The 15,064-nt window shown below is 34.6% G+C and overlaps 2 protein-coding genes across 6 annotated transcripts; one reads left to right on the top strand and one right to left on the bottom strand.

Moving 5' to 3' along the window:
- Positions 1 to 659: 659 nt before the first annotated feature.
- On the top strand, positions 660 to 6,486 carry LOC105965217 (Pmr5/Cas1p GDSL/SGNH-like acyl-esterase family protein). 5 transcript variants are annotated; one of them, XM_088822460.1, is made up of 4 exons: positions 666 to 2,239; positions 4,358 to 4,454; positions 4,600 to 4,700; positions 5,214 to 6,486. In XM_088822460.1, exon 1 carries the CDS (start codon positions 899 to 901, stop codon positions 1,988 to 1,990), a length of 1,092 nt encoding a protein of 363 aa, XP_088678586.1. In that variant the 5' UTR covers positions 666 to 898; the 3' UTR covers positions 1,991 to 2,239; positions 4,358 to 4,454; positions 4,600 to 4,700; positions 5,214 to 6,486. The 5 variants fall into 5 exon arrangements, with proteins under 5 accessions (XP_088678587.1, XP_088678586.1, XP_088678585.1 ...); XM_088822461.1 differs by lacking the exon at positions 4,600 to 4,700 and having other exon boundaries at positions 660 to 2,239; positions 5,438 to 6,486; XM_088822459.1 differs by lacking the exon at positions 4,600 to 4,700.
- A 1,903-nt stretch (positions 6,487 to 8,389) lies between these two features.
- LOC105952594 (heat shock 70 kDa protein 2) lies at positions 8,390 to 9,448 on the bottom strand. Its single transcript, XM_088821369.1, has 3 exons — positions 9,042 to 9,448; positions 8,655 to 8,964; positions 8,390 to 8,593 (listed from the first exon to the last, which is right to left on the bottom strand). The coding sequence occupies exons 1-3, from the start codon at positions 9,446 to 9,448 to the stop codon at positions 8,390 to 8,392; spliced, it is 921 nt and encodes a 306-aa protein (XP_088677495.1).
- Positions 9,449 to 15,064: the final 5,616 nt, after the last annotated feature.

Raw genomic sequence — 15,064 nt, 5'->3', positions numbered from 1 at the left:
CTCTTCGATCCACTCGTATTCGGATTCAATATCAAATAAGCATATTTAATCATAAGCCTCCCCTTTCTCTACTCGATTTTTTTCCTAGAGACCCAAAGAGAATTGTTTCAAACCTGTTTTTCGGGGCTGAATATTGCATTTTATTTTTTAATTTTAGTAATATAGTATCGCATCCTAATATGGTGATACTATACAATATCTCACGACATCCCGATACTTATGCATAATCAATATTAGAGAGTCATATCGTTTTAGTTAGAATCGAACCATACCGCGAACATATGAAAAAAAAAAAACATTCGAAAATAATCAACTTAGTTTCGTCTTCAACATAAACACCAACAAAAGGTGATTTATCATCTTTTAGATATATATATCAATGTTATTAAAAAAATATTGGTAATAAAAAAACATGCAGCCAACCATATAAATGCACTGGAAAAATCTACAATATCTATTAATTTTAATATTCGTAGTTTGAGTTTGAAGTTCAAGTGACCAAAAATTATGTATTTTTAGTATTTATTTCTCCCCAATAAATTAAAAAAACCCAATAAAAATTGCATTTGAATGAAAAATAAGTTAATTAAAATAAAAAATGAAGTTAATGATTTCAAATATGTATTTTACTTTCTCTCGGTCTTTTTTCCCAAATTCTTGACACCTCTCTTCCACCGCTATTATAATCATTCACACTGCAAATTTCCCATCAAAAATCCATTCTGTAAATTCCGCCATTGAAATCCCACCTCACAAAACCCACCTTTCCCCTTTCGTTACTCTGTCACTGTCACTCTCCAACCCGAAAACAAAATCAAAATCAAAATCTTCTCTGATCAAACCTAATCAGTAAATCCCCCAAATGTAAAAGAGTAATTTGATCTTCGGCAAAAAAAAAATGATAGGAGCCGTCCATATTGGACTACTGGCGGCTTGTGTAGTTCTCTTCGTGCCGATGGCTATGGCGGGTTGGCATTTGAGCCGCAACAAGATGCTCTTCTTCAGCTGCGCCCTCTTCATCACACTCGCCGTCGGTGTCCATTTGATGCCCTACTTCCCTTCAATCTCCGACTTTCTCTCTCCTTCCCAGGTAATTTCTCTCTCATCTCCTTCCAATCGCGATTCCTGCGTTTCTTTCCTTCACAGCGTCGTGTACAGTGGTGGTGGTGTTGTTAAAGAGTGTGGAATTGGCTGTGAGAAGCGGTTGGGGTGGGATTGGGATTGGGTCGGGTCGGGTCGGGTCGCGGGCTGTGAGTTTCAGAAGTTGATGAGATCGGATGCTTCGGATTTGTTAAACGGGTCGTGGGTAGTTGTTGCTGGGGATTCGCAGGCGAGGTTGATGGCTGTTTCTTTGTTGGAGTTGGTTATGGGGAATGAGGCTATGGAGAGGGTAAGAGGGGATTTGTTTAAGAGGCACAGTGATTATTCGATTACAGTGGACGAAATCGGGATGAAGTTGGATTTCTTTTGGGCTCCGTACGTTGGGAATTTGACGGAGTTGGTTTTGCAATTGAGGAGAAGTAGGAATATTCCGGATGTTATGGTTGTTGGGGCAGGGTTGTGGGATATGCTGCACGTGAACAATGCGTCTGAATACGGTTCCGCGTTGCGAGTTTTGAGGGATAATAGTTTGACACTTTTGCCCGTTTCTTCGAATTTGGATGTTGGAAATTCTAAACCCGCTGCCCGTTTCTTGCATTTGTTTTGGGTCGGAATGCCTATGTTGATAACGACAATGTTGAACACTGATGAGAAGAGAGAGAAAATGACCACTGCGATTTACGATTCTTACGAAGATGAACTTACTACTAGCAAGATTTGGCGTGAATCCGGTGGACCCTTTTTCAAGCTCGATGTCCGCTTGTTGAGTGAGTTATGCGGACCCCGTTGTACATCAGATGGAATGCATTACGATGGAGTTGTTTACGATGCCACTGTTCAGATAATGTTGAATGCGTTGCTCATTGAATCTAATCAGAAACTCGAGTGATGGAAGTTCAATTTTCGATCAAGAAATTGGTTGCCGTGGAGAAGGAGTAATGATAGAATTTTTTTATCATTAAGTGTAATTGGAGGGTGTTTTGATTTACGTTTTTTGTGATCTTGACTGATACCGACAAATGTGTAATACGATCAGTTAGAAAAAAAAACTATCACGTCTCACAGCCAATTTTCGGTGTGAGGAGATACAGAGTGTTGTAACAGGTCCTCGAATACGTGCTTTTAATCCTAAAAAAAGGTTAGTCGAGATTTGCTTTCCAACTGTATTTCATTTTACATTGTCCTATATGCATCCTAATTTTTCTTTCCCCCTCCTGTGTATATGAAGCTTATAAAAAGCATAAATCATTGAAGCTGTCTGTTATAGAATTTGTCCCTTTTTTGGGTTTTTTTTAATCTTGGCTAGGAGAGGCCTTGGCCAACCGAAGACTTTCTTTAACTTATGTATTAGAATTCATAATCCATATGCTACAGATACGAAATATGGTTAGTATGTACACTATGGTCTCGTTTGGTTGGGGAGATTAGCCATGATAAACTAAATAATTGGACCTTATTTGATGTTTGGTATTCCCAATAACTAGTCGGGTCGATCCACAAATATTATGTTATCGTGGCTTATCTTACCTTTTAGGGAGCTTTTTTGTTGGATGTCCTGAGGTCGGATAAAATAATTGAGTTTTCATTAGATTAGTTAATTTTATCTTGGCAACCAAACCAGGCCTATATATCTTCTCACTAATTGCATCTGAGCAAATAATCAGTAATCGCTATCCTGCTAACCCACAGTCGTGTTTATTTATATTTAATAAAAAGAAATATTTTATTTTTTTTATCTGATAGACTGCAGATTTTATAATAATTAATGTTATATTTAGCGTTACCTTAATAACTTCAGTGCCATAATTATGTAATAGGGAAGCATTCACTAATCTTAAAATCATGTGTCTTCTATGGTTAAGTTGAATGCTTTTTTCAGCTACGTTGCAAAGAGTTGATTGCATTGATAAGATGTGCTTCGAATGGTAATATTTTGGGATTCGTTTGGATTCTATTCTTGAAAATCATGCTATCATTGTGCTTCGAATGGTAAATAAGTCATTTTTCCAATTTATTATACGAGGAAGTAAATCATGCAGAAAACCGTAAATAATTGCTATTTTTTTTGAGTTTGTTCGTATAACATTGGAGTTCAATGGTATATCTTTGGGACTAGAATAAATTCAACAACAGCGGTCTGTCGTCCGATCTTTAGCGTACGACCTTATTGCATAACATGATAAATTTCGACTGTAGAAAAATGAGATTCGAGTCCAAATAATCATTTTTGAAAATTAACTGAATATGGAAAACTACGAAAGTGACAAACTGGACAAGCTCAGGGTGTAAGTTCAGAGCCAATGGTCAAATTAAAAAATAAAAAGTTTCAGAACTATTTACGTTTTTTTTTCTTCATATTTTTCTTAATAATGGATGTCACTTTTTTTTATTGATTATTGTTTGCATTTTTTCTTGAACTCCCATTTTCAGTTCTCCGTCGTGTTTATATTTTCAGTTAACTAGGAATCTCAGTCGATGGTATTTAGTATTCAGCTATTTTTCCATTTCTTTGTTCTAAATCTCGAAGTTTTTGAGCTTTTGTTTGATGGGATTCTTTCCATTCCCAAATAGGAAAAAAATATACATTTGACAAAAATATTTGACTTTTTCGGAGATCGAGCAGTTTTCCCTTTGTAATCCGCAATTTAGTTTCAGTTACGCAATCCCTAAAGTTTAGGAGCGACATTTTGAATTTGAAGTTTAGTTCAGCTGTGAGAAGCTTTCGGAATTGCTGAAGTCGGGCTTAGTTGGAATTGATGGTATCTGCAGCTGTCTCTGTACAGGTGCGTGCACTCGTCAGTTATACTTGATTTCTCCATGGTTTATATGCAATTATCTTTTCTCCTACTTATATATATGTATTAGCATCAAAATTGTGCCATCTGGATATGTTTCGCGACGAGAAGAAATATTGGCACACGTTGTTCTCTTGAAATTAGAACATAGATAGAATTGAAGAAAATGATAAAGTATCAAGCTGCTCGAGCTTAATTCATGTTTGGCTAGATTAAAGTTCAATCGAACTTTACTCACTTGCTTATCAAACCAAGTTCAAACACAATATTGAGAGTTTGATAAAAACTCAAACGAGCTTGAACAAATATGTGTTCGTTTTAAATCGATTCGCTTACACCCCTTAATTGTTGCGCGAGCATTTTTTTTTTTTGGTTGTCTTTTTTTGTTTTACATGTCGTGTAAGTGCGTTGTGTATGATCCCGATTCACGCTTTTAAAATGTCCGTACTTCCATTAAACAGAATTGGAGCTTCTGCCTGAAAAACAAGGATCGAAGGTACAAACATGCATGCAAGTGGAGCTCGTTCATTAGAAGTGAAAAGGACTTGTTCTCGCAAGGTACCTTATCGAGAACTTTTCTTATGCTTCTTCCACTTTAGTCAATTGTTTTATGGTCCTTACACCAATCAATCTTCTGATCAAGACTTGGACATGCTAATTTTTCTTTTTACTTTGATACGTATGTTTTTATATTTTTAATTAGGGATGAAGATTTTCTTGTGACCGCAAGTTTGAAAACTTCTTTCCGAGTTATTCTCCATCTTCATACGGATTTTTCAGAACCAATCATGATAGTTTAAACGGGTAACAAATATTATATGTTGCTAAAAAAAAGCTTCAATTGGTTAAGCAATAAAAAATCGGTCAAAATACGAGGTCTAATCGGTAAAAAAATATGTTTAATTGGTAAAAAAGAATATGTTGAATTTATAAGAAAATCGGTTATTTTCTATAAAGATTGATTGAATATCTTTTCTTTTTCACTATTCAATCTCTGTGTTAATACTTTTATTAAATTAAGTGAATTCGTTAAAAAATCTTGCGACAACGAACTCTAATTAAATCATTTTTAACCGAAAAGAAAGACGATAATCAAAAGATAATTTGTGAACCCAAGTGCATGTCTCTTTCGACAGTTACAAAACTTAAATGTTTTAGTACCTTTTGTAGAAATATATATATATATTTAGAAATTAATTTATTATGGGGTATTATTATAAATAACTTCCACTAAACTAAGAAACAATCGATTTTCGTCATTCAATTTCTCCACCAAATTTACCATTTAAACTCTCGAACGATATTGTAAAAAAGCAGGGATCTGTCTGTATAGTTCTGTTCGTGTCCATGGTTGTTATGGCGTGCTGTCATTTGATCCGTAATAATAAGACGCTCTTCTTAAGCTGCACCATCTTCGTTACCGTTGCTTTGTGCATCCATTTGCTGCCTTATTATATTCCTTCGATCCCGGAATTTTTCTCACCGTCAACGGAGGTAATTTCATCCCCAACTTCCGATTCTTGCTTTTCTTTCTTCCACAGTGTCATGTACACCGCTATTAAAGAAAGCAACGCTCACAATAAAACGGGTTGTGACGACCCGTTGAAGTGGATCGAACCGGGTAGTGTCAGAGGATGCGAGTTCCACGGGTTGCAGGCATCGGATGCTTCGTATTTGCTAAACGGGTCATGGGTCGTTATCGCCGGAGACTCCCAAGCGAGGCTAGTAGCTATTTCTTTGATAGCTTTGATTAGGGGATGGACCGATGCCGTGGGGAGTATAATAATCGAGTTGTATAAAACGCGTACCATTTATTCGATTACGTTGGAAGAGATCGATATGAAGCTGGACTTCGTGTGGGCCCCGTTTGTCAGGAATTTGACCGGGCTTGTAATAGAGATGCACGCGAGTAAGAATCTTCCGGATATTTTGGTGATGGGTGCCGGTTTGTGGGATATGCTATACAGGAATTATCCGCCCGAGTACGGTGAATCTTTGAGTGATTTGAGGGATAATGCTTTGGCCCTTTTGCCCGTTTCTTCGAATTTGAATTTGAGTTTGCATTTGTTTTGGGTTGGGATGCCGACTTTGATAAGGGACAAGTTGAAAACGGAGGAGAAGAGAGAGAAGATGAACGAGGCAATGTGCAATTCTTACGAAAAAGAGGTTACTAGGACCAAGCTTTCACGTGGATTTGGTGGGCCCTTTTTGAAAATCGACGTTGGTGCTTTGAGTCGATTGTTTGGAACAAACTGTACTTCCGATGGGATGCATTACGGTAGAGTTGTTTACGATGCTGCCGTTCAAATAATGTTGAATGGGTTGATTGTCGAATCTTGATCAAAAAACTTCGGTGATGATATGTTTTTTCGTTTTTCTTTTTTTTCGTCCGGAAAATTGGTTGATTGCTATCGAGGAATCTGTTAACTTTAGCAAGGGATTTTGAAAATATTTGTGTCAGGATTTTATCATTAAGTTTTAGAGATTTATAATTCATTTGTTTTTATTACATACATGAAAATGTGATGTAAGTTGAAGAAATTGTTGCACTTTCCTAGTTTATATGACGTTACATTTTTGCATTTGCAAATATTATTATTTCCTATGCTTTGATCTAATTATTTCGACAATGATTTTTACATTGAATGTATATCCTATACTTTTTCTTTTTAGTAATAAATCATGTTACAAATTAGGAAGGTAGGTGTAGGGCCAGGATTTGAACCTTAGACATTTACTCGACTGAGGTACCAACTTTTCTAATAATGGTTGGGCAATATATATCCTATACTATGTAATCGTATGTTCTGTGTTTTTTTTCTTCTTTTTAATTAATCCAGTCGTCTTAACATTACGACGTAGTCTCTCCGACTTTTTCATTTTTAAAGAAATTGTCTCGGGTTTTCCAATCATTGTACAATGTTTATTCTTTGGGAGATTTTGAATGAAAAATGGCACGATTTATTCGAAATAGTAAAATAGTCGTTCATATTTGCACTAATCAAATTAATTGTACACAAAATATTACATATTGTACTCAACAAAATTAATATAGTGTCAATCTAAAATATGCAGCATAAAAACTGATTAGAGGAATCAAATGTGTGAACTAATGAAATTTAAAAAAAACCATTATAAATTTTACTTTGGTAAATTTATAAAGTTCAAATAAATTAATTAATAGAATACTAAGTGGGGGTTGTCTAGGGTCCGAGAGGGTTGTACTTCTCGGACCATAACCAACCAATAAAATTGCGCCATGTAAAAATAGTACGTACCTAGTAAAAAAAAAGTACGATACCTACATTATATGTATAATTACATAAAAACCCTTAAAAATAAATCTTAATTTGAATTAATAATTAATAACTAAAACTTGATTACAAATAAATAATTATCATAAATTAGTAACCTAAAATAGTAAAAGAGGAATTCTGCGTTCATCCCTGTAAAAAATTCTCCCTCTCTCACCGTTGTTCTTCCGGCCATCGATTTAGGTTTTGTCAACATCTATTCTTCGGGCAATTTTGTAGCCATTTGTAAATTATATCTCATAATGGTACCCTTTCCTCGGATCTTCATTTGTATTCTGCATAAAGCCCCTTTTCTTTCTTTTCGTTTTTGAAGTATCAATTTTTTTTTTTTTTTTTTTTTTTTTTTTTTTTTTTTCTTTTTTGATATTGGTTAAATGTTTTCAATGGGCATTCAAGGTAGCCTGCAGTTTACAAGGTTTACCCAAATTGCGGAGAAATTGTGTGACCAATTTGACATGGCTTTTGAAGTGAGTTATAGAATATCTTCTTTGGAGTTTTGATTTACCCATATTCAAATATAAACATTTTCTGAATTATATGACCATTTTGGCCAAGCAATATTTCTAGATGTTCGATAAAATGTCTATTTGAGATTTCTTCTATTAAGTTTTGTATTATGTGTTCCTCTTTTATGTTCTGAAGTCTGAACACTGTACTTTGCAATATTGGTTTGAAATTGCTGCATTTTTACAACTTGTGAGTATTTAAGCATGTCTATTGAATGTACAGTAAATGTGTTTGTTGTACATCAATTATACAAGAGTGAGTAGTTTGTTGTATATCAATTATACAGGAGTGAGTAATTTTTTTTTTCCGTTTGCCATGTCACATGAAAGTTCGTTCTTGTAGGTTGGAAATTCACCCACCATCATTTTATGGGCAAAACTCTTAAAAGTAAGGAAGCAATGGTCGTAAAACAAGATTCATGGCCTGGAAATAGAAGCGTTGTGTACGGCCTGGGTGAGCCCATCAATAGTCCAGAGGTTCTCTAAAGATTATTTTTGTTAAAGTCTTCAGGAATATGCTTCTGCTATTTTAGAAGCAGTTTGATTCGTATAAGATGCATGTAAAATCTTGTTGCATGTACGAAATGATCAGTTACTGATTTCAAAATCAATTACAACTTCTGCAAATGTTAAAAATGTTCTCAATCTCTCTCACTCTCACACATTTGTTTAATCACCTTGGAGCCCCACACAGATTAGTAGTCTCGAAAATAAGGTTGTCTATAATAAACACAGACAGAGTGAGATAATCGATTTCGATCCGCAGTTTCACCCGTGCGGTGCCCTGTGGGGCCACAGGAATTCTCCAGTTCCGCTCCGTTATTTTACTACTGTTGTTCGTGTCCATAGGAACCCTCGAACCGTGAAACAATCGAATCTGCATATTCGACTGACTATCGAAGCAAGTGGTCAGAAACCGCTGTCTTTGCCGGAATCACCGTCTTCTCCGGGATCAAAACCTCCACCGACCCTCCTCCTCCGGTCTTGATTCCGATGTTCGCATGCATGAAATCAAGAAGCCTTATTTTCACAACCCTATTGAGCTGAGTGTCTTTGCAGAGGTGGGCCCCGAACGAGATCGCCTTAACAGGGTCGATGTTCTTGCGGATATTCGTTCCACCGACTAAATCCGCCAATAGTTTCTGCAGCTTCGGTATTTTCAAGGTTCCTCCGACAAGAACTATTTCGGCAAGACGTCGTACGCCGGAAATATGGGCGCGCTCCGAACACTTTTCGACTACGTCCTGACTTTTTAGGAGCAAATCCACAGTGAGGGACTCGAATACCCCCTCGTGATCGAACCGTAGAAATCGATCCCTTCGTACAGTGAATTAATCTCGATTGTCGTCTTAGTTTTCGAGGACAGAGCCCTCTTCACCCTCTCGCAGGCCTCCCTCAGCTGCCGGAGAGACGCGGCGGCGGCGCTTAGGTCTTTGTTGTGCTTCCGGCTGAACTCCGCCGCGAAGTGATTCAAGAGACGATTGGTGAATTCATCTCCGGCCAATTGGGTTTCTCTGGCCGCGGATCTCATACTGAAAACACCACCTTCTTCTACAGTCAACACGGCCACGCTCAAATCATCGCCGCCGTGATTGTAAACCATGACGTTTCTTTCTTCATCTTCTGAAGGCTTCTTATCCAGAGCATAAGCGATCGAAGCACATACGAGATTATTTATGATGTGCAGATCAACACCGTCTCCTGCCGCCGCCGCAGGAGACGGTGCATACATGTTATATGCAGAGAAAGTGGTTGTTCATTTTTTTTCCCTCTATCGATATTTACTCCCAGCACTTCTGTTTGGTTTTTAAAAGACGGATCTTACAATTTGCATTTTTTGCAAGTTTGACAAATTGTTAATCACTATCAAGCTCTTAACGTTAAGTCGCTTGGCATTAAGAAGAAATAGAAGAGTCTATAATAGGGAAACCCCTATACGAAAATATAAAAGAGGTAACAAATTAACATGAATAAAATCATTCCATCCCAAAGAAACCAACATTTCTGGAACACTAATGAAAAAAGTGGCATTAAGGCTATCAGATTCCAAAATGACTTCATCCATTTTAGCTTCCAAAGATCTCAGCAACTAACGATTGGTGCAGTGATGCTCTTGTGCATGGGCGTAGACAATGGAACCTTTATAGTTGCGAATTAAGAAAGCTCAATCGGCCATTTTTTGCTAGGGAGTTTTCCATTTTATCGGTGACCTGCAAGAATGGAGAAATAGAACCATGAGTGCCACATGTACGTTTAGACCAAAAAGAACCACTTTCTCTACGAAATTTCTGAAAATATTTGGTGTTCAGTTATATATTCTTATCTAAATATATACAATTGTGCAGCCGCGGTTCTAAATTCATACTATTAGAACAAGGAAAAACAAAAGACTTGTATAATTTCCAATTTAAGAAAATAGTTTTAATTAGGGGCAAATTTTGCTCTTGAACTGACAAAATAAAATCTACAATCAACCGTATGATCATACTCAAACCTTATACCGGTGTCGTTCCTCCTTTCTCTAGCCCTCTCAAACTTCTGTTCTTTTATATCGCACAAAGTATTTCACTTCAGTTCTTTTATATCGCACAAAGTATTTCACTACTTGACGAGCCTTGAGAGAGGTTCTCATGAGAAGTGTGTTCTGCCAAGGGGAGCTCTAAGGGCAAACTGGTCAAAAGTCAGACATTATCCACCAACCTTCTCGATCCTACTCCTTTCTGTTTCAGCAAACCTCGGAGCACTTCGAATCCTAAGTGCATTACAGAAACATAATCGAATTTTACTAGTCGATGTTCAGACTATTTTCAGAACAACGTTTAAAAAAGTTTTCACCTTAAACTTGAAAAAATATAATATTTGGCTTCAAAATTGGCATCTGTTTGATTCAATTACATTTTCTTGTTAAATAATGATTTTTTAACAAACAAAATATTCCCACACATTTCTGTTTAGATAATCACAAAAAAATACCATACCTTACCCCTTAGCATCTTTAGCATTTCCAGTCTTTCCTAGCCTGCATATTTTGTTGAGTTACTCAACAAAATGAAGTTCAGAAACTCAAGGATCAAATGATATTTCTAAACATAATATATTTACAACGCAAATAACAAACCAGAGATAAAATCAAAATATTGGCCCGACATCATATACAAAACACTTAATTTAAAAAAAAAAATCTAAATTCGAAAGAAAATGGGGGATGCAGTAGTACAGGGCGGAAGTACGACACTTGAATCGGTGCCAATATGGAATTAAATCGAACAGGTCCTTATGATTTGGGGTGGACGAACTTGATAAGAATTGCGTACGGCGAAATTAGGGTTCATGAGGATTTTTATTTTTTGGGGAAATGTTTAAGAACCCAAGAAGTTCTATTTTCGTTGACGATGCAATTTGATGTAATTTGAATGTGATTATGTTGTGTTTGATTACACACTTTTATACTTTAAATCATTGTTTTGGATATATGATGTTAATTAATTATGATTACAATAATATTTTTAATAGATATTTTAATTTATTAATTTAAGTTTATAAGGTTAATTAAGTAATTTATAAAAAGTACGATGTTTGTACGATGGTGTACGATGTGTTTTTGCTGGGTTCGTACATTACTTTTCGAATTATTGGTATTATACTAGATCGTACTAGGTCGTACAAATTAATGAATGGCTGAGATTAAAATTTAACCATTTTGTACGTATCAGATTAAATATCTTACTGTCCGAGAAGTACAGCCCTCTCGGACCCTAGACAACCCCTACTAAGTGATGATTGTGCTAATAACGATAATTAATTATCATGTATGGCAAAAAAAAAAAATCGAGTGAATATCCAATATAGAAAGAAACTTATAAAGAATATAAGAATGGTTGCGATTATATGCAAGACTAATTCCACTTATGCAAGACCAAATTAAATTTTTCAATGTATTAATACTATAATATCCTTACTTGTTAAAAAAACTAGAAAATTCTAAATGTGCAATATCAAAACTCAAAAACGCAAAAAACCATATCACAAAACCACAAGACTAACTCTCATCTTCTCCATCTTCCAAAACCCACAAAACATTTCTCCTTCCTCCTTCATAAACCACCAAAACCTAAACATTCAAAATCATCAAAACTCAACGAATCTTACAAAGATGGCAAGTATGGAGTCAGAAGACATCAAATAGAAGATTCTACGGTAGAAGAACCCAAGAAGGTATGCATTTATGTGTTTTTTAGCTAGAATATCATTTTTCCAAAAAAATACAACGGAGACGCAATCGACATGTACAGATCGAATTTTATAGGTAAAAATCGACACTGAGATGTCGATTTTGGAGTACAAAATCGACACCTTAGTGTCGAAATTTAACTGTTAGCAAATTAGTCCAAATATATTAAATTTCGACATTAAGGTGTCGAATTTATGGACATATATTCGACACCGTAATATCGAAATTTAGTTGTTTCATATTTTTTTTAAGAATTCCGCGCAGAAGCAGTCGACATGTACATGTCGAATTTTATAGGTACAAAAATCGACATTGAGATGTCGATTTTGGTGTACAAAATCGACACATTAGTGTTGAAATTTAACTGTTAGCAAATTAGTCCAAATATACTAAATTTCGACATTAAGGTGTCGAATTTTATTGACATATATTCGACACCTTAATGTCGAAATTTAGTTGTTTCATATATTTTTTTTAACTTTCTATTTTTTAATTACTTTTTATTTAAATATTAATTTATTTTTATAGCAAAAGGCGAATACAAAGAAGTTGTTTATTGTCCAAATTCATCCAAGGTTTCAAAAATATGTACAACACATCAAGAACGTCCCATCAAGGCGGCGGAGCATGGGCGTATGGTAGGGTTTCACAGGTGGCGGGGGGGCTGGGTTTTTTTAATTTCACGTTTTTTTTTTGTTTGTTTTTTGTTTTTTTATTTTTTTTTTCATTATTTGTTATTTGGTATTGCATGAGCACACAAAAGCCAATTTAATATTTGTCATTTTATCTTAATAAAATGGAATCTTTTGGAATATTTCTTTAATTTGGTCTTGTACAAGTGGAATTTGTTTTGCATATAGCCGCGACATATAAGAATTAGTAAGAAGTCAAACTTACCAACAAAAATAATATTAAAAAAATGATTCTATTGTTCAAAGAATATAAGGAAATAGTAACACTCTTCCAAAAATTAAGCAAATCAAAGTTTGGTGTGATTATTGTTTCTTTTTTCCTTTTTGTTTGGTGTATAGTTCTTCTGTTATCACTATTATATAGTTTATTAATTGAAAATTTAATTTTTTATTAAATCAAGATCATTTTTTTTTAATAAATTCAAGTCCATTTCAAGGAGAAGTGGGGGAGGGGGCTCAAACCCTTGACCTTTTATTAAATCAAGATCAATTGAGAAAGCTAAAATATTTCCTCAAATAATGCATATAAATATTGAAAATAATTATTGCATTTGATTGGTGACATCTAAATTTGATATACACACAACCAAAGAAAAATAAAAAATTAAGGAGTTTTTGTGCATAAATTCCTAACCAACTATCTTTTTTATTCTAGGTTCAGGGGCTATATCTCTTTCGTCAATAAGTTCATCCCTTTAATATGTATTATAAATAAAGGAAAAATTAATGTATATGACAAAATTACCCCCAACTCTCTACACGCAATTCTTAATTGTAATCCCAATTTAATCAATTTTGACCACAAAAATTCAATTTTGACTTTTTTCTTGAAATAATTTTTTTGACGCCCGTCTCTGGCGTTGACTTTTCGATTTTTTTTGTCTGTTTTTTCCGCCGCCGGTTTCCGACGTTGAATTTTCCGGTTTTTTTCTGGTCTGTTTTTTCCACCGCCGGTTTCCGGCGTTAACTTTTTTGATTTTTTCTTACGCCGTTGACTTTTGTTAGTGGTTTTTTTTTCCTAAATTTTTGTCCCTTTTTTTACACTCGCCGCTAAATATTGACCGTAATTAATTATACTGTCACTGCTAGTACAGTAACATAATTATACTGTCGTTAACTGTATATTAACGTAATTGTACTGTCGTAGACAGTACAGTTATGTAATTGTGCTGTCGTTGACAGTACAATTAGGATCAGGAACAATATTATTATTATTTCTTTTGGTTTTTTTTTTTTTGTTTGATTTGTTAACAAGTCAACGTAATTATATTACTGACGTTGACAGTAAAATAGTTGTAAACACAATAATATTACTGTCAACCACATCAATATTATTATTTTTTTTGAGTTTTTTGTTTTGTTTGAGTAGTTGACGGAGTAACATAATAATATTACTGTCTACTATTATAATATTACTGTAAACACAATAATATTAATGTGGTTGACGGTAATATTACTGTTGTTACAATAATATTATTGTCCGCCACATTAATATTAATTATTTTCGCCTTTTATTATGTTTACCTTTGTTGAACGGTCGACATATTAATATTACTTTATTACACCATAATAATGACTTTTGTTGTATTAATATTATTGTGTTGAAGATTAGTATAACAATATTATTGTGTTAAACTGTAGTATAGTTAATATTAATGTGTTAACTACTATATAGTTAGTATTACTGTCAACCCCAACAATATTGATGTTTAAACGGGGGCAAAAATATGTTAAAGAAAATAAATAAATAAATAAATAAGCAACGCCGGAGACCAGCAGTCAACGGCGACGACGGACAAAATTGTACTCAAAATTTTGTTTCGGGTCAACAATGAATAATTTGTGAAATTTATGGTCAAATTGAGGTTAAATTAAATTAAATGATGAAATTGCAGCATATTAAAATGCGAGAGGATATTTTAGTCTTTTACAAACCTCTGAATATTGTGTGGACTTTTTTGTAAAAGAGTTTTTTATTTGGTCCCCTTTATGAATAAGTACCAATTAATTGACTTATTTCTAAAGCGCCCAAAATATCATGACAATCTTAAAATCATACAATTTTGAAATAGGAGTCCAATAAACCAATTTCCATATATTATCAGAATAATAATAACTCATTAGAATTGAAAAAAAAAAATTAGATCATAATATTTAATCCATGATGAAAAAAAAATGACGGTCCTAACTCCCAAGTTAAATAAATACTTAGGGTAAATTCCACTTTATCCCCTCGTACTCTGTCTGAGAGTCACTTTACCCCCTCGTACTCTCAATTTTTTCGATTTACCCCCTTGTACTTGTACAATTTCCCAATACAGCCATTTCCTTCAATTTTTGTCAATTTTGACTCTAACGCCATTTGGTCAACTCTGTAAATTACAAAATTGCCACTGCCTATAACGCGTCGTTTCTCCTCCGTCAA

Source organism: Erythranthe guttata, chromosome 8, assembly GCF_056151865.1.
Source record: "Erythranthe guttata isolate IM_541 chromosome 8, IM_541, whole genome shotgun sequence".
In the NCBI taxonomy this organism is placed as follows: Eukaryota; Viridiplantae; Streptophyta; class Magnoliopsida; order Lamiales; family Phrymaceae; genus Erythranthe; species Erythranthe guttata.
The sequence above is the reverse complement of the archived record's forward strand: the minus strand, read 5'-3'. Positions and strand labels throughout refer to the sequence as shown.

Coding starts and splice junctions, on each gene's coding strand:
- LOC105965217 (XM_088822461.1), top strand. CDS start 899: ATGATAGGAGCCGTCCATATTGGACTACTGGCGGCTTGTGTAGTTCTC.
- LOC105952594 (XM_088821369.1), bottom strand. CDS start 9,448: ATGTATGCACCGTCTCCTGCGGCGGCGGCAGGAGACGGTGTTGATCTG. Junction 8,965..9,041: donor ACAATCGAGATTAATTCACT/GTACGAAGGGAT, acceptor GCTCCTAAAAAG/TCAGGACGTAGTCGAAAAGT. Junction 8,594..8,654: donor TTTTGATCCCGGAGAAGACG/GTGATTCCGGCA, acceptor TCGAATATGCAG/ATTCGATTGTTTCACGGTTC.